Here is a 19,749-nt window from a genome sequence, read left to right as displayed (position 1 = left end):
GTGAGCAACTATTCAGTACTTTGTTTTCTCCTCATTCTTCACTGTGTGCTCCCAGGCCTTATTCACTGCACATTCTTCTACCCTGCTCTGAAGACAAAATAATCCATCATATCTTGGGCTTTTCTATGGTGCTCATCACTATAATATATGAGTGTTTCATGAAAGGGCTGGGCAAGAACCCGCATTTCCATATCATGGGATAGGCTGTGATTTCAACTTTTATTGTCATTTAAATTGTAATGAAAAATTGAATTTCAAAATTTTCCATGAATTTTTGTTTTAAATTTGGGGGTCAATTGGAACATTATATTTCAATAAAATTGAAGCATTTTGTTTCAATGTTGACTATATTTTTATGTTGTTTTAGATCATTTTATTTTAGTTTATATATTTTTTATGAATAAATATTTTATTTTATAAAATGACTCCTCATGCCAAATGTCAAGTCCCTGCTCCAAAGCATAGTCTCACTAAAGCTTAACATGAGCAAAACAATATATTTTCCCTTGTTCATACTTGGAAATGTCTCAACTGTTTTGAGGCAGACACCTGGCATAGAAAATACCAGCCCCAATGGTTGAAGTTTGGTAAAATTATAAGCAACAGAAAATAGGGCCTTGTAATGGGAAGTGTCAGGCAACATTAATAAGAGGTAGCGTTATCAACGCACCTAGAATAACATCAATCAGTACCCAAATGCCAAATAATAACTTTGTGCACCCTAATGACTTTGACATGTATGCATTGATTGACCCTAAATTTGAGTGTTCCAGAATGAGAAATCATTAGTCCTTCTGCATGAGATCCAAATGTCATTTATCTTCTTCCTAGTCAATGCAATTTTTAATTTCTTATGGAAAAAAACAATGATGCTAAATCCTGCAGTTCTTACTCAAGACAGACCATCATTGGGCTCAATGGTAGTGAAATGCAGCACAAATAAAAAGAGCCCAGCTACATGGTGTCCTGATTGTCACTGGATCTTGATCGTGCAGCAGTTCTACTACAAATGCTATTACTGCTAATAAAAGTTCTGTCCAGTGTTGCCACATTTTTAAACAGAGATACAGTATGGTGTAGTGATTATGGGGGTTGGAGTCAAGGTTCTTGGGTTCTATTCCCAACTCTCACCTGAGAGTGTGATCTAGTAATTAGGGACGGGTACAGCACCAGGACTCCTGGGTTCTAGTCCCAGCTCTGGGAGAGGAGTGGGGTCTAGCAGGTTAGAGAAGTGGGAGACCAGTCAGAACTCTGGGGTTCTTTTATTCTGTTTTTGGTTGTGAGTGATGGGTCATGACTAGAACAGCCAACTGGGTTTCAGGACTCTTCCTGGCTTGTGTTCCTGACTCTATAGCTGGGTCATCATGTGACCATGAGTGAGCCCTTTCACCTCTGAGGGAGATGCTACTCCCATTTACAGCAGTGTGAATGCAGAGTAATTCCACTGCTTTCAATGAAATTACTCCAGATTTACACTGGTGTGCCTGCCAGCAGAATCTAGCTATCTGGTCTGCAGTTTCCCTTCTGTAAAATGAAGATAAGATTTACCTAACTTTATACATCTTTGAATGAAAAAGTTATACAAAGATTTAAAAAGTAATTGGTCTTGATTATAATCCCATTCAGTCAATGGGCCTGATGATGCTCTCACTCAGCCAGTGTAAATCTGGAGTAACTCCATTGTAGTCAATGGGACTTATTCTCCTCTCTCTCACTCAGCCTAATGTAAATCAAGAGTAACTACACTGGAGTCAATGGGGCTGATTCCCTCACCCCCATTCCCAGATTACATCAATCTTCACAAGATAAGGATGTGATCTTAACTCAAGGAAATTATGGTGGTTTACACAAAAGGAGAGATATTTTACTAGTCTAATCCTGACCATTGTCCTACCCTCTACAGGCAGTTCATAATGTACTGAGAAAGAAAATGTCCAACCGAACCACCGTGACCGCATTCCTTCTCCTGGGATTCTCTGATGTTCCAGAAGTGCAGATTGTATATTTCATACTGTTCTTAGTAATTTACCTGGCAGCACTGCTGGAGAATCTTCTTATCATCACAGCCATAGCACTTGACCACCACCTTCACACTCCCATATACTTCTTCTTGATGAATCTGTCTGTCCTAGACCTTGGCTCCATCTCTGTCAACATCCCCAAATCAATGGCTAATTCCCTAACCCACACTAGGTCAATTTCCTATGCTGGATGTGTCACCCAGGTTTTTTTCCTTGTCTTCTTGATAAGAGCACCTTTATTCCTTCTTACTGTCATGGCATACGACCGATATGTTACCATCTGCCAACCACCGCACTATGAGAGAGTGATGAACAGCAGAGCTTGTGTCCAAATGGCAGCAAGTGCCTGGATCAGTGGTAGTCTCAATTCTGCACTGCACACCGGGAACACGTTTGCATTAACCTTCTGTGGAGGCAACATGGTGGATCAGTTCTTCTGTGAAATACCCAAGCTACTAAAGCTCACCTGCTCTGACTCATACCTCAGTGAAGTTCAGGTTCTCACCTTTAGTGCATGCTTAGGCTTAAGCTGCTTTGTTTTAATAACTTTTTCTTATGTTCAGTTCTTCAAAACAGTGCTGAGAATCCCCTCTGAGCAAGGACGCCATAAAGCCTTCTCCACCTGTCTTCCTCACCTCATTGTGGTCTCTTTATTTGTTTTCACTTGCATCTTTGCCTACCTGAAACCAATCTCTAGTTAGGCAACTGAAAACTTTTAGCTTAAAAGTGCTCATTTTGAGAAGAAAACCAGGAGGTTTTTGATGAAAAGTTGTATTTTTCTGTAGGAGAAATTTTAAAAATTTTATGTTTTTGTTATATTCTGACTAACTGTAGATGAGTAAATTGATAGTAAAAATGTAAAAGAATTCTGATTGTGTTTCTTTGTTGTGTTCTTAAATTTCCCCTGGATGTTAATCCTTAAACATATTAAATTGAATTAGTAAATTTACTGTACCAATGTCTGAGGATTTTTTACAACACATAATGCACTCAGTCGTCCAGCCCCAGGATTCTTTGGTCAGAATCTATCTATCGATCTAGTAGTATCTAGAAGACAAACACACAACTATATAAGAGGCCTTTCACCCTCCATTCTGAGACTGAACTGACAGAACTAGATTCAAATATGTTCCTTTCTGCAGAGGAGCTGTGTGGAGCTGGCGTTGAGCATCGCTGGCACTAAAGGACCAATGCTGCGGGAAGGTGATTTAGCCATGTCTATTTTCTAAGAGCTTGAGGGACTCACTCCCTGGATCCCTGAATAGCTCAAAAGCGGAGGCCCACAAGCTATAGTACATAGATTCATAGATTGTAGAGCCAAAAGAGGTCATTCTAATCCTCTAGGCTGACCCCCTGAATAGCACAGGCCCTAGACTCTCCCCCAGGGTTTACTGAATCTAGCCCAGCTTCTGTGTTATCTGTGGACCAGGATTACCAAGTGGTTTAGGCACCTAAAGATGGTAGCAGATGCCTAGGGGATTTATGAATGAGCCTTAGTGAGCTAGGTGGCTAATTCCCTTTGAATGTTAATGGGAGTTCGGTGCCTAACCTGCTTAGGAGATATTGTGGATCCCAATAGGCACCTATTGCCATCTTTAGGTACATAAACCCCTTTCTAATCCTGGGCCTTGCTAATTTCCAAGCCCTGCACTTCTCTTGAATTGCAGGAGAAAAAAACAGAAGCCTGGGATTTGCAAAGGAGCCGCAGGGATTGAAGCATGGGTGCCTCACTCCCTTACACTCCCTTGAACATCCCAGACTAAACGATAATGAAGACAGCCAGGCAGCAGTGTCTAGAGAGAGGATGTCAGGAGCGCTAAGCAACTAATTGTTCTCAACTGTCTGTGCCTCAGTTTCCACACCTGTAACCTAGGGGATAATAACTGAGACTGAATGGATAATTCATAAGGAATAACTTATTTAGGGCCTGATGGAGGATTCAGTTTTGTTCAAGCCCTTACATCTTTCACATTTTTTTCAGGCCGAAATCGCCTATTTTCCACAGGAACGTAGGAATTGCCAGAGGCCAGTGCCCTTGGCCTGACTGGGGCCAGCACCAGATGCTGCACCACCCACAGACTGGAACAACAGTTTGGGTGTGAGGAGACCTGCACCCAGTGCAGCAGCTGCAGCAGCATCTGTCTGAGTCTGCAGATGGCATAAGACAATGGTTCTGGGAGAGGGGAACTGCCCCAGGTAACTCCATGTGGTTTGAACTCCCGCCTCACTGCTCTGGAGGACCCCACCAACTCTGCCCCAGCAGGGGGCTCTGTGTGCAGGGGGAAGGGAGGTAAGGACTGGGGGGACCACGACTGCCCCCTGCCTCTATGTGGGCACCATGCTGATCCCAAGAGGTAGGGGTGAGTCACCTACTGCATCTTCCGGGAGGGAGCAGGGGTCCCATGCCACTGTCCCATCCTCTCTTTGAGGGCCCCCCCCGCCACTGACACTCCACGTGGGGCACAGGGTCAAGGGGGCAGAGCCCTATGCCTAATATATTTAAAAAACTCCATCTTAATGTCTTCACCTCTACTAGCCATAGATTTCTCCTTGTGTCCCTTCACTTCCCTTATCAATTTTCTGCAATTCCTAACTTCTGATTTATATTCATCTATATCAACTTTCCTTTTCTTCCATTTGTTTCTATATATAATGTTCCCCTTTTCCCATACCATTCATAATCTTATAGACATCTATCCTATCCCCCGTTAGTCATCTCTTTTCTAAGCTGAACAGCCCTCAACTTTTTTTGTCTCTCCTTGTTTGGAAGCTGTTCCACACTCTGGATCATCTTGGTTGCCCTTCTCTCAACCTTTTCCAGTTCCTATTGAGCTGATCAAAGCTCCAAGGGTTAGAGTCTTGTGGCCTTCAGCAAGGCATCCTGCTTATTCAGGGGCCCATGAGCCAGCTACTCAACCTGTACACAGAGAACAAACAAACAGTCAACCAGCGAACCCAGAGACAGAACAAACACACCATTCTCCAAGTCCCGCTTCCTCCAAGCATGGAGTCTGCAGCTGCTCCCTCCGAAACGCCCTTGTTACAGCATCTCTTCACGGCTCTCGAGTTCACCGAGGAAATGATATTTTATACTAAGTCTTCCCTGCATCCTGGCCACTGTGTTATATTCTGCAGTGTCCCCAGTAATAAATCTGCTCATTTACAATCTGAGAAACAAGGAAATAAAAGAAGTTTTAGACAAAATTTTAGATATTTTTCACCAAGAGAAGATTTTCTTCTTAACATATGTGTATAGGTTAATATTCCCTCTCTGCTACAGGGGCACATGCTAATAAAACTAATGAAGGGGGGGTGAGGGGGCGTAGGATCTGAGATTCTGGTTTTGGCCCACGGCCCATCCCTACAGAACAAACAGTTTCCTTGAAAAATTGCTGATCAGCTTTTCCCAGGCAGCTGCCTCCCTGGGCTACCCAAATCCCAGGTAGCTGGAGTGTTGGGCAGTCCGGGGAGGCAGCTGCCTGGTGATCTGTGGAGCCTGGAGGACCCATCTATCAAGCTCCCTAACAGGTGAGCTTCTGAGGAACTGTGAGCCTGGGAACCTGGCAGCCAGCCAGGTAGGCTGCTGTGGGGCCTGGGGACCCCGCCTGATGGCTAGCTGGCTGGCAGATGGACTGGCAGGACGGCAGGGGAGACATGCTGGCCAGACAGCCTGCCTCCCAGCCTGGTTTCCATTTAATGTTTTGACTGAATTGACACATTCCTACAGATAGCTTCAGCTCTGCTGTATCAGCATGATCTGACCACCTCTAATCTGGATATAGGCAATCATGAACAGAAAAATCGGAACAAAATGTTCATGGATTATCTATCTATCTATCTATCCCCATACACACTCATCTATCCAGCGACTGATCTGTTTCTCCACCTCCCCTCCCCCCACTCCACTTTTGTCTGTCTTGCATCTTTAGATTTTAAAACTTTGAGGACTGCAAGTGTCTCTTCCAGGGTGTCTGTACAGTGCCTAGCACAATGGGACACTAATCTTGGGGCCCTTCATCTTACGCTAATGTAAATCAGGAACAAAGGATTCAATTTACTGTTCTACAGTATGTTAAATAAGGGCCAAGAAAAATCAAACAAACTTATCTTCAAATCTCCAAACTGTCCAGCAATGGGGTTTTGGGTCTGTTCTTATCTCATCACTAGCACTTCCCAGAAAACTAACTGAGTTCTGATCTCATTCATTTTGTGGCAATCAGTAATAGTTAATGATTAAAAACAATTTGAATTAATAATATATAGTAGTATACACATGCTCTGTTGTGAGAGTTCCCTTGCATACTGAATCAAAGCATTAGGTTGTAAGGTCTTTGGGAAAGTGACTGTCTTTTTGTTATGTGTTTATACAGTGCCTAGCACAATGGGGGCTTGGTCCATGATTGGAGCTCTTAGGTGCTACTGCATTACAAATCATTATCATCATCATGGAGTTATTCAGACTACGGAATGGTCGGGAGATCAGCTCCCAAAGGGGACAGTGCAGATAAATAATAAAAACTGCCATCGTGCCTGATGAAGCAATGCATCCTTTGGAGTGTGTGAAGAGATCACCACCCTCTGTTCCAGATGTGCATGAGGAAGTGGTCCTTGGTGTAGCTAGTTGGTGAGGACTGTACAGAAACGCTCCCGAATTTCAGTAAGTGCAAAACTCTCCAATTTTAAGTTCATGCTCTTCTTCTAACTGTTTAATGCCAATTACTTCTAGGAGCATTTGAGCAGCAAGTCCTGCGATCCCTTACTTCAGAGGGCAGTGCTTACTGCCACAAGAAGCCTTTACTGGGATTATTCATTTACCCACTCCCATAAAGATTTACACAGTTGTGTACGGAGAGGGTTATTCTGGAACAGTTCTTCCTGATTAACTCCTGGTGTGGATGCTCTTATTCTGTAATAAAAGTGTCTTTGTTTTTATCTAAATTTTCCACAGGGGGAAAAAATCTTCATATTAGCTTTGATTTGGAGTATGATCCGCTGTGTCCCTTTCTCATAATCATCTGCTCCGGACCCACGGCTCGTTGGGTAGGTGGCATGATATTGTCTCTGCCTTTCTCCCAGAGTTTGGGAACACTTTTTCCACCTTGCTTTTGATAGGATATCTTTTATAGTTCTTGATAGTTTGCAGAATCTCTTGCTCTTTCTCATATTTGGTGCATTGGAGATGAAAGTGTCTCTCCATCACAATCTTTCCTCTGTCACATTGGCTGCATAATCACTGCAAGACCTGGGTGAATTTTTTTCAGATGGAACTTCTTCCCATTAAAAACTGTGTATTCAGGTCAAGCAAAACAGTTAATGAATTCATGTTGAGTTCAGCAAATTTTTGTAGCTGAAAAAAATCCTGAAAAATTGAAAACATTTTGTTTTGACATTTTCTAAATGAAACATTTTGATTTTTCAATTTGGAAAAACTTTTAATTTCAAATTTTACTTCCAATTTGTGTTTTTAAAACAGTAAAGAAGACTCCTCAAAAATGAAATGAAATGTTTCATTTTGGGTGAAACTAAATTTTTTGTTTGACCTAAAATGAAAGTTTTTGACTTTTTCATTTCACTGAAAAAAAATGGATTTTTTTTTGTTTTGTTTTGGGTCAATCCAATCGCCCCTCCCCCAATTTTTCATCACTAATCTCTGTGTTTAAACTTTTTTGTGCCTCCCAGTTTCCACTTCTAGTTTGTGATCCCCAATTCTGTATTTGGTGAGAAGTCTGCCTTAGCTTTGCACATGTCACTGTGGTGAGGAGTTTGCAAATGTGATCATTCCATGCAGAGATCTGTAGGCATCTGGCTTGTTGCTGTTTTTGAGTTGTTTTTCCAGTGATTCATATATTGGTAATTTAGTTGTGCACAGCACCAAGCATATTGTTAGTCCTTAACAAATACATATATAAGTAATAAGAATGTCCATATTAGCAGGTCATTTTTCCATAACAAAATTGCTGCTTTTTCAGTCATTTGAAGATAGAGGGCAGTTGCAAAATTTTGATCTTCAGTTGGATTTGAATTTCAGACACCTCAAATATGGGGGTGGTAGGATCTCGGGTATAGACTGGGACAAAATGAATTAGGAATCATTTCAAACATATCATATCTTGGGCTTTTTGCAATCCAGGGTTTGATTCACATCCTTTTCTATTCAGGTCAGTGGTAATTTCCCTTTACTATATATTAGTTACTATGCATTGTGAAATCCATGCTTTATGAGCCCTGACCCAAATTACCACAGATATTGAGTGCCTCCAATTTTGGATGACCAACTTGTTGTTGCCTGCCCAGAACCGGGCCTCGAGATGGCAAACAGGGGTTCGTTGCCCGGTGTGCTTGGCACCAATAAAGACGCCGAGGGGAGAAAGCAAGCCAAGTTTATTTCAGAGCTCTGAAATGGCACTAGGAGACCAGCATGTCTCAAATCCAGTGCAGCACATACAAATAAAATTTTCCCTTTTATATTCCAAGCTGTTTCTGTGTAAGCCTTTGTTCTGTTATTCCCTCTTACCCCTCCCACCTCGAGCAGTTACAATTAGAAAAATTCCCATTCGTCTGCTTATCTTTTGGCCTTGCAAGGCCTGTTTACAGCAGCTGCCTGCTAGAAAAGCTGACCCTTACATTTCTGCTTCAGCATGTAAGCAGTTAGCACAGAAGTAGGTGAGAGTGCACAAGATGGAGTCACTGTGGTTCAGGTAGGCCCAGAGCAGAAGAGCTTCATCGGCTCTTTAGCCTTCCACTCTCCCAAGTTACCTGGTAGCTATGCCTAGTGACACCAACAATCCCTCCTTTGAGAACACTCAACAAATCTTTGTCAGAGTTTTCTCATACTCTAAAGACAAAATGCGATTAAGCTCCATACAATCAGGATTATTAATAAGAGAATATAAAGGAACCTCTGGGAAGGGGGAGGTACAAATCTTACATATGAGCACTTTACAGCAAGTGAGCAAAAGGAAAAAGACAAAACATATTACAACACCTGTGAGCAAGATGTGAACAATACTTCCCCTTATACCCCCTAGTTCCCCTAAACCAAGTAGCCAACCCCAAAGGGAATCCAAAATAGTGGGATCCCCTTCCTGGGCCTTCCACTGATTTAAGGCCTGTTTGGCTGACAAGATATGCTTGTTAATATCCTGTGAAAACTCTGGGACATAGGTACAACATTCTTCTCCAATAAGGGCACATACATCGCCCCGTGAGGCTAACACATAATCTAGAGCCTGACGGTTCTGCAAAGCCAGCAGTCGAAGCTGGTACAGCTCAGCACTTATGCATTTCTCTATGGCCAGGGTATCATTGGCAAACTGAGTGAGAAATTTAGACAGTCTTCTGTAGAGTTGGGTTAGCCGTCCCACCCCATAGGTAGGGAGGGATATCATCCCAAACCTGTCTCCTTCTTCGATAGGTTCAATGGAAGCTCTCAGGGACCAATAGTACCTAGGGCGACCTGAGGAAGCCTTGGTAGAACACAGAGGGGAGGAGCAAGATAGCCTTTGTAACAGCTACCATGCCAACCATGAGGGAGCCATTTATAGGCACTATTACCACAAACCCAGAATGCTTCACCATAACTAGCCTTTCCATTGGTACCTTGTAGGTCCCGTAGGGTGGCTTGTGGGAAAGGGCAAAGAATGCAGCGCCGGTTTGCCAACCAGTGGCATTTAGTAAAGGAACAGTGAGACTTATACCAGGACCAATATAAAATCTACACCTACTAATGCCTGCAAACCAGGTATGATTACTTCTACTGGCTTGCTGATAACATATGAGACCAGTGGGTGGAGAACATAAACGAATAGGCTGGGGCTTAAGAGTGCTACTATAGTGAGAATTTCAAGAGCCATTGTGTAGGCCATAAGGAGCTTCCGCAGTACAGTTAGATAGTAAACTCAAATTGTCAGAGGTGCTACTGCCGGTAACCATCCACCTTTGACAATAGTCTGACCAATTTTGAGGAACTACTCTCCAGGGCAATCCAGCCGAATGGTGGGGAGTCTGGGCACATATCCAACAGTTGGAGAGATTGAACTCACGGGCAAAGGCAATTTTCAGGGCCTCATAGGTATTGGTAGCCATATCTGCAGGGATGGCTCCCCATCCTGCATGCGATGTGGATGAAACAGTAGGTAACAGAAGAATTGCCTCGGTGATAAAAAGAAATGCTGTGAGAGACCCTAAACCTGAATCCATATTGTGATTACAACAACACAAATGCCCAGAAGATTAAGAATTATTGACACTAAACAAGTCAAAAAATAACAAGACCAAATACATAGGCCAGGTTGGCCTTCTGTGAATAGATAAAACCAATGCTCAGGGTTCTCGCGGGGAGTATGCTGTGGCTGTTCAGAGAGATCACAAAGCATTCCCAATGACCCTTACTGTCTTTTGAATAACAGCTTAAGTTCCAAATCGTCGTTAGCAGTTTTCTCAGCAGGCTGGACAGTCCACTGTTCAGGAGCGGGTACTGCTTTCAGTCGAGAGTGATGAATCCAGTTCTTGGGTCCTTCGACCTTTGCCGCTGTGTGGGAGACAAGCAGGACGATGTGGGGTCCCTTTCCACTTCTCTTGGAGAGGCTCGTCCTTCCAGGTCCACACGAGAACGGAGTCATCAGGCTGCAGGGCGTGGACCCAGGGTATCCAGCAGAAGAGGCTGTGAATCTTTGGTGTACCTGTGAAGAGAAGAAAGAACAGCAGACAGAGAGCACATGTACTGAGACAAGAAACCATACCCCATCTCCCACTCCCCTGCCAGAACCGGGGTACCATTCAGAGGCCATGCCCTTCCAAACATAATCTCGAAGGGACTAAGCCCTAATCTACCCTTGGGGAGAGCACGAATGCATAGTAACACAAGGGGCAAAGCATCAGGCCACCCAAGAGAGGCCTCCTGACAGACCTTTGAGAGGTGTCGCTTGAGCGTCTGATTTGTGCGTTCCACTACTCCACTGGCTTGTGGTCGCCATGGTGTGTGGAGCTTCCAGGGGATTTGCAGAGCACTTGATATCTTTTGAACCACTTGAGATGTGAAGTGTGTTCCATTATCAGATTCCATCCATTGGGGGAGGCCGAAGCGAGGAATGATCTCCTTGACAAACTTAAGAGCCACTGTCTTGGCAGTGTTGTTACGACATGGGAAGGCTTCAGGCCATCCACTGAATCGATCCACCAAGACGAGGAGGTACCTGTATCCTTGGGTCCTGGGAAACTCAGTAAAGTCTATTTGCCACACCAATCCTGGGCCTGGGGTAGGTTCCAGAGTGGCTGGTAACACTGCTACTCCTGGTCGAGGGTTGTTCTTTTTGCAGATTAAACATTCAGCTTGTACCTGTGATGCTAGGGGTTTAAGTCTAGAGGTTAGAAAATATTTATTCATAAGCTGGATAAGAGCCTCTCTGCCTGCGTGTGTGTTTTGATGCAGTTTCTGCAACACCGGTCGGATCAGGCCCTTGGGCAGGAGGATTTTTCCCTCTGTGGAATAAAGCCATCCCTCCTTTTCCTGGAGACTGAGACTGTCAGCCAGGTTTCTGTCATCATGGGAGTACTGAGGGGCTGCAAGCTCACCTACTGATGGGATAAGGGCATGCATTTGGGCATTCTCCTCAGTTGGTGATTTCAGGGTAGCAACACGCTTAGCTTCCCTGTCTGCTCTGGCATTGCCCTTGGTTACATCTTGATCTTCCTCCTGATGAGCTTTGCAATGTACCACTGCTACTGCTGAGGGGAGTTGTACCACTTCTAACAGCCGGAGAATTTGAGACCCATGCTTAACCGGAGAGCCTTGGGCTGTTAGCATTCCCCTTTGCTTCCACAAACCAGCATGAGCATGCAATACCCCAAAAGCATACTTTGAATCAGTAAAGATATTAACCCGTTTGTCTTTTGCAGGCTCGAGTGCACGAGTCAGGGCCACTAGTTCAGCAAGCTGGGCAGATGTTCCCGCAGGTAAACTCTCATTTTCCATGGTATCATGAAGAGAGACAATAGCATAACCCGCCCTCCTTTGCCCATCCACCACAGTACTACTTCCATGTGTATACCATTCCAAATCAGCATTTGGGAGTGGCTGATCTTTTAGATCTGGGCGGCTAGAATACTGAACATCTATGATTTCTAGACAGTCATGTTCCTGCTTTTCTGTCTCTGGTAGCAGGGTAGCTGGATTAAGGGAGGGACAGATCTGCAGGGTGACTTCAGGATTCTCTAACAGCTTCGCCTGGTACCGAGCAACCTGAGCCTGTGTGAGCCAAAGACCACCCTTAGTATCCAGCAAGGTTCGGACCATATGGGGAACATACACTTGCACAGTTTCTCCCAGTGTCAGTTTTTCAGCTTCCCCAAGCACTAGGGCAGTGGCTGCGACCGCCCTCAAAGAGGCTGGCTATCCCTTTGAAACTTGATCCAGTTGCTTAGAAAAATATGCCACAGGACATTTCCAGGCACCTAGTAACTGAAATGCCCTGTCCGCTTCTGGGGACCAGTGAAAGGGGTCATGATCCGCTCCCTTAACACATTCATACAGAGGTTTAGCCCACAGTCCACTACCCTGTATCCTCAGAGTCCAATACAATTCAGGAGATTCACAGTAGCTTTAAGACAAGGAATTAGACCCACAGCAGCAATTAGCAAAACATCTACATATTGCAGTAGGAGGGCTTTGTCTTCATTATCCCACTCCTCCAAGTCTCTGGCCAGAGCCTGTCCAAACATAGTGGGGGAATTTTTAAATCCTTGAGCCAATACTGTCCAGCAAAGCTGCCTCTTAACCCTTCTGTTGTCCTCATTATGCCTGGCAGTATTTTGCTGATCTCATAGTTGCTTGGGCACATTTAGGCCCCCCTTTCTCTTGGTTGTCAGCCAAGTCTTGGCTGCAAACAATGTCCTTGGAGAAGGCCAGCATGACTGAGCTGCTAGCTATATTTTCCTGTTAACTCATTCTGTGCTTTTTCCTTCTCCCTTTTTCGGCTTTTTCTAACTTACAAAGGAACCTAAAATGAATGTTTTTGACTTTTTCATTTCACTGAAAAAAAAAGGATTTTTGTTTTGTTTTGTTTTGGGTCAATCCAATCGCCCCTTCCCCAATTTTTCATCACTAATCTCTGTGTTTAAACTTTTTTGTGCCTCCCAGTTTCCACTTCTAGTTTGTGATCCCCAATTCTGTATTTGGTGAGAAGTCTGCCTTAGCTTTGCACATGTCACTGTGGTGAGGAGTTTGCAAATGTGATCATTCCATGCAGAGATCTGTAGGCATCTGGCTTGTTGCTGTTTTTGAGTTGTTTTTCCAGTGATTCATATATTGGTAATTTAGTTGTGCACAGCACCAAGCATATTGTTAGTCCTTAACAAATACATATATAAGTAATTCATATTGTAATTGAGTGATCCTCCCGGTGGCCACCTTTCTTGGCACTCTAGCTGATACTGAGGCCAATCAACTGTACAGAACCTTTTCGATTTACTTTTAATCAACTGGTCAGATCCAGACACTTCCCAGTTCCCCAGAATGCATGCTAAGGGTGTACACTGTACCATGCCGGCTGTACTCTGTTCCTGCCCCATACTGAGGGAGACTCTGGGCGTCCCCAGGTCAAAACAGGTAGACACAGGGCGTCCCCAGGTCACAACAGATAAAGTCCCCACTGGACTGTCCCTACCTTATCCAAGGGTCCGGTTCTGCACCGTCGCCCTATCCACGGGACCGGTTCCCCACCGTCGCCCGCAGCTGCTTCTCCACTGTCTGTGTGCGTTGCACCGTTGTGCCCTCCAGGGTCGAGCAAACCACGTCTCCGCCGAGGCCCCCGATGAAGTCACCGGTGTGCGCTGGCCGTCAGTCATCGCTATAATCTGTCGGCCACCAGGAGGGATCCGGGCAAGGCTAAATTTCAGTCTCGAGCCCCACGTTGGGCGCCAAAACTGTTGCCTGCCCAGAACCGGGCCTCGAAATGGCAAACAGGGGTTCGTTGCCCGGTGTGCTTGGCACCAATAAAGACACCGAGGGGAGAAAGCAAGCCAAGTTTATTTCAGAGCTCTGAAATGGCACTAGGAGACCAGCATGTCTCAAATCCAGTGCAGCACATACAAATAAAATTTTCCCTTTTATATTCCAAGCTGTTTCTGTGTAAGCCTTTGTTCTGTTACTCCCTCTTACCCCTCCCACCTCGAGCAGTTACAATTATTAAAATTCCCATTCGTCTGCTTATCTTTTGGCCTTGCAAGGCCCGTTTACAGCAGCTGCCTGCTAGAAAAGCTGACCCTTACATTTCTGCTTCAGCATGTAAGCAGTTAACACAGAAGTAGGTGAGAGTGCACAAGATGGAGTCACTGTGGTTCAGGTAGGCCCAGAGCAGAAGAGCTTCATCGGCTCTTTTAGCCTTCCACTCTCCCAAGTTACCTGGTAGCTATGCCTAGTGACACCAACATTGTGACAACTTAGCTTGATTTTCAGACATCCTATAGGTCTTGATTACTTGTAATCCACTACACCAGTTTTAGGACCATTGTAGCTCCTTTGAAATTCAAGGGTGGTGTAAATCCACATAGCTCCATCAACTGATTTACACCAGATGATTCTGGCCCATTGGACCTACATGGGCATAATGCTATAGAAACTCAGTGGCAAATCAGACCCAAAGCAATTACATTTGCATTGAGTTTGTGACAGAGTGAAGAATCACACAAAATCACTGGTCACTTTTACAGTTTTGGCCTTATGGGACTGTGCCAAAGTTTACATTACATAGAGCTGTCTGTTTAAAAGGTGAGTTTTCAAAGTGCCCAAAGTCCACATGCATAGGCAGACCCACTTGAAAATTGGATGGACTAGGTTAGAAATAGTGTTCTAAAACTGGAGTCATTTGGTTAAGGGATTCATGAGATACATCCCCGCTCACTCCAAAATTAACCTTGTTTGAAAATTTGCTGGATCTCATAACACATTTTAGTCACAAAACTGGGGGGGAAAGGATCCATGGGTAAAAGCCACATAAAACATCCATAACTGAACTGCTCTAAGATCCAGCACAGAGTACCCAGAAATTCAAACTTTATCAGATATTCATTCAGGTTCCAAGACAAAAAAAAAAAAGACAAAATTCTTAGCTTCCTAAAATTCATGGGAAGAGTCAGATTATCTGGAGAAATTGTATGACAGTGGAGGGCGGCGGAGTGGGGGAAAGTATTCTGTGACAACTTATTGTTTCCTTTTCTATTTCAGGATGAAAAATAGGCAAGAAACAGTGGGAAGAAACAGCACGACAATCACTGGATTCATTCTCCTGGGCTTTTCTGACATTCCCAGCCTGAAGCACTTATTTTTTTCAGTGTTTCTGGTGACCTACATAGTCACCTTGGCTGGAAACCTTCTAATCATTGTCCTCACATTGGCTGACCCAGCCCTTCACATCCCCATGTACTTCTTCCTCAGGAACCTGTCCTTCTTGGAGATGTGCTACACATCAGTCAATGTCCCCAAGATGCTTGGGAATCTGTTCTCTGGGGATAAAGCCATCTCTTTCATTGGCTGTGCTATGCAAACCTATTTCTCTTTTTTCCTTGGTGGGTCAGAGTGTTTTCTCTTGGCGTTCATGGCCTACGATCGCTATGTTGCAATATGCAAGCCTCTGCATTACCCCGTGGTTATGAACAGGAAGGTGTCCACTGGACTGGTTGCTGGATCCTGGCTCAGTGGTCTCCTCATGTCCTTTGGTCACACCAGCATGGTATTCACCCTACCCTTCTGCAGATCCCATGAGATTAATCATTTCTTTTGTGACATCCCTCCACTGCTGAAGCTGGCGTGTGGAGACATCTCCCGCAATGAAATGGCTGTCTTCATCATGGCTCTGTTCTTTGTCATCTTCCCCTTCATGCTAATCCTCATGTCCTACGTCTGCATCATCTCCACCATCCTGAGGATGCCATCGGGGGAGGGCAGGAGGAAGTCCTTCTCCACCTGCTCCTCACACCTCATGGTGGTGACAGTGTTCTATGGCGCCGCTTGTGTTATGTATCTGAAGCCTAATTCCTCCTACTCACCAGACACAGACAAGTTTCTCTCTCTGTTCTACACAGTCATCACGCCCATGCTAAACCCCATCATCTACAGCCTGAGGAACAAGGAGGTGAAGGGTGCATTCTGGAGAATGGTGCGGAGAAGAAGGTTCCATTGAATAAAGGAATTTGATTGACTGTAACTGTCTCCAGCTCAATTCTTTTAAGGGCTTTAATCTATGTTAGGACCTTATCTGGCCCCATTACCATGGTAACTGAGCACCTCACAATCTTTAATGGATTTAACCTTATACTACCTCTGTGCAGTAGGAAAATGCTATAATTTAAGTTTTAAAGATGGAGCTGTGATGGGTTGAATCACAGAAACCCCCTTGGGGACTGCCACCTCATCTGATGAGACTACCCCGAGCCTGTTTCCCCTGGCAGCTAAGAACTTCAGTACCCTGCCTGGTTTGAGCCAGACACGCTTGCCTGCTGCAAACAGAGACCCAGATCTGAACAATATCCCCGAAAAGCAGGGTTAATTGAAAACAGCTTAAGAAGTGTTCCTGTCTCCAACACTCAGATGCCCAACTCCCAATGGGGTCCAAACCCTAAATAAATCCATTTTACCCTGTAAAAGCTTATACAGGGTAAAATCATAAATTGTTCGCCCTCTATAACACTGATAGAGAGATATGCACAGCTGTTTGCCCTCCCCCCCCCCCAGGTATTAATACATACTCTGGGTTAATTAATAAGTGTAAAAATGACTTATTAAATACAAAAAGTAGGATTTATTTGGTTCCAAGTAATAACAGACAGAAAAAAGTGAATTACCAAGCAAAATAAAATAAAAAAGTCTATGCTTAATACAGTAAGAAAATGATTACAGATGAAATCTCACCCTCAGAGATGTCCCAGTAAGCTTCTTTTACAGACTAGCCTACTTCTAGTCTGGGTCCAGAAATCACTCACACCCCTCGTGGTTACTGTCCTTTGTTCCAGTTTCTTTCAGGTATACTTTGCGGGTGGAGAGGCTATCTCTTAAGCCAGATGAGGACAAAATGGAGGAGTTTCCAGGGGCTTAAATAGACTTTCTCTCATGGGTGGTCCCCCTCCTCTCTCCTATCCAGAATTCAGCTCCAAGATTGAGTTTTAGAGACACTTGGGCAAGTCACATGTCCATGCATGACTCAGGCCTTGGCTACACTTGCAGCTGTACAGCGCTGTGAGGTAAACCTCTCTTCGTACAGCTGAGTAGGGAAAAGCGCTGCAGTCTGTCCACACTGACAGCTGACAGCGCAGTGGTGAGGCCACACATTCAACATTTGCAGCTGTGTTGGGAGCGGTGCATTATGGGCAGCTATCCCAGCATTCATGTGGCTGCAACGTGCTTTTCAAAACGGGGGGGGGGGTGGATTGTGACAGGGAGTTTGGGGGGAGAGAGAGAGTGCTTTTTGGAGCATGTCAGCTCTCTATTTTGCAAGTTCCGAACTCCCGGCCCCCTGCTCATTCATTCACTCACTCAAAGCAAGCTGCAAACTGTTTGCTTTTCTCTGTGGTACGAGCTTTGAAACCGGCATTTCCGCATTCCTGCAGCCGGTCACAACAATGGAGAGGATTGGCCACTTGAAAAGGTGATTAGTACAGCACTGCAAGCGTTTACACTCACACCCGTGAGTCGTAGCCACTCCGCTGCAGCTGTTATTCCTCTCAGAGATGTGGAGTACCTGCAGCGGTGTACCCAGGGAGATACAGTGCTGTAAGTGCCCTGCCAGTGTGGACGAGGAGTGAGTTACAGCAATGGAGGAGGCTTTACAGTGCTGTAACTTGCAAGTGTAGCCAAGGCCTCAGAACTTACAGGTAGCGGCCATTGTTAACATGCTACCTTGAACGTCCTCAGGTAGACTTCTTATGTGGATTGGAGCCTTCCAAAATCCATTGTCCATTAAGTGTTTCTTGATTGGGCACTTAACTTGTAAATTCCTTTCTAAAGAAGCTGTCCAAATGCCATACTAAGGCTACTTAAAGTCAAACAAATACATAGCCAATATTCATAACTTTGAATACAAATATGATACATGCATACAAATAGGATGAATATATTCAGTATCTCATAACCTTTGCAGAGATATGTTACATGGCATATGTAGCTTAAAACATATCCCAGTTATGTCATATATACATTCATAAGCATATTCCCATAAAGCATTATGGGGTGCAACGTCACAGGAGCAATGAGGTACAATGGCCAGATTAGAAAAGGTGTGTAGGTGCCTCAGTATGCAGATAGGTGACTAATGGGACTTTCAGAAATGCTTAAGCCGTTTAGGCACCTAACTCCCATTGACCTAGCTACATTTGTGAATCCCAGTAGTCATCTATCTGCATCCTTAGGTACCTAAATAAATGCCTTTTAAAATCTGTCCCTAAGATTGTTAAAGGTATGGATGATGCTGTGGTCAGCCTAACTGATTTAGGAGTCTAAGTCTCATTTTCAAAAGGGAGTAAGGCACTTAGGAGCCCAAATCCCTATGACTATAAATTAGATTTTGTCTCCTAAGTGCCTAAATCTCTTTTGAAAATGAGACTTAGACTCCTAAATCAGTTAGGTGTTGCAATTCTGAGCATGCAACACCTAAATACTTTTAAAAATCAGGGCCTGATGTCCTTTTAAAATTTTTCTCAAGGGTCAAAATTTTTAAATGTATTTAGGTGCCTAGTGGGATTTTCAAAAGTCCCTGGGCACCTAAAACCCATTGATTTCAATATCTGAATACCTTTCAAAACATGTGCCTATGTTATTTGTCACACGAGAAATCTGTGGCAGAACAGGGAGTTGAATGCATGTATTCCGAGTCCCAGGCTAACACCATAACCCTTAAAAATAACAGGAGTACTTGTGGCACCTTAGAGACTAACAAATTTATTAGAGCATAAGCTTTCGTGGGCTACAACCCACTTCTTCGGATGCATATAGAGTGAAACAGATATTGAGGAGATATATATACACACATACAGAGAGCATGAACAGGTGGGAGTTGTCTTACCAAGTCTGAGAGGCCAATTAAGTAAGATTACTTGACTTGGTAAGACAACTCCCACCTGTTCATGCTCTCTGTATGTGTGTATATATATCTCCTCAATATCTGTTTCACTCTATATGCATCCGAAGAAGTGGGTTGTAGCCCACAAAAGCTTATGCTCTAATAAATTTGTTAGTCTCTAAGGTGCCACAAGTACTCCTGTTATTTTTGCGGATACAGACTAACACGGCTGCTACTCTGAAACCATAACCCTTGCATCACACTTCCTTTCTGGTCCATCTTCTGAGCTTATGTAGACTTGTATAATTCTGGAGTAAGGCCACTGAAGTCAATTAGTAAAAGTGGGGTAAATCTGGTGTGACACCACAGCTGTTGATCTGAAAGCTGGATAGTGATGCAACCACATTAAAGATTAAGTTGGAGAGACAAAAAGAGGGAATGCATTAATTCTGGAGATGCAGCATTGTGCATACAACTAGAGGTCACTCTTTCCCATTAATATGTACTCCATCCCAAGATTCAAGGAGACACTGTGGGGTGAAATTTGGCTGCACAGGTTTTGAGAGTTGGTCTGGGACCTAGAGAGCCTTAGAGAACCACAGGATCCGTGTCCAGCAGACACACTTAATATTCAGTTTTATATCCATTACCCCTGATCCCTGTCTCTTCTCTACTTATCA

General features: G+C 44.1%; 2 protein-coding genes across 2 annotated transcripts; both read left to right on the top strand.

Annotated features, from left to right (window-relative positions):
- Positions 1 to 1,930: 1,930 nt before the first annotated feature.
- LOC135887435 (olfactory receptor 14A16-like) lies at positions 1,931 to 14,016 on the top strand. Its single transcript, XM_065415198.1, has 4 exons — positions 1,931 to 2,717; positions 5,115 to 5,212; positions 11,919 to 11,975; positions 13,798 to 14,016. Exons 1-4 carry the CDS (start codon positions 1,931 to 1,933, stop codon positions 14,014 to 14,016), a joined length of 1,161 nt encoding a protein of 386 aa, XP_065271270.1.
- Positions 14,017 to 15,244: 1,228 nt separating this feature from the next.
- Positions 15,245 to 16,198, top strand: LOC135887280 (olfactory receptor 10A7-like). Its single transcript, XM_065415034.1, has one exon. It carries the CDS (start codon positions 15,245 to 15,247, stop codon positions 16,196 to 16,198), a length of 954 nt encoding a protein of 317 aa, XP_065271106.1.
- The last annotated feature ends 3,551 nt before the right edge of the window (positions 16,199 to 19,749 follow it).

The sequence above is a fragment of the Emys orbicularis genome, chromosome 13, assembly GCF_028017835.1.
Source record: "Emys orbicularis isolate rEmyOrb1 chromosome 13, rEmyOrb1.hap1, whole genome shotgun sequence".
NCBI lineage: Eukaryota > Metazoa > Chordata > Testudines > Emydidae > Emys > Emys orbicularis.
Note: the sequence above shows the minus strand (reverse complement) of the source record. Positions and strands in the feature narration are given on the sequence as shown.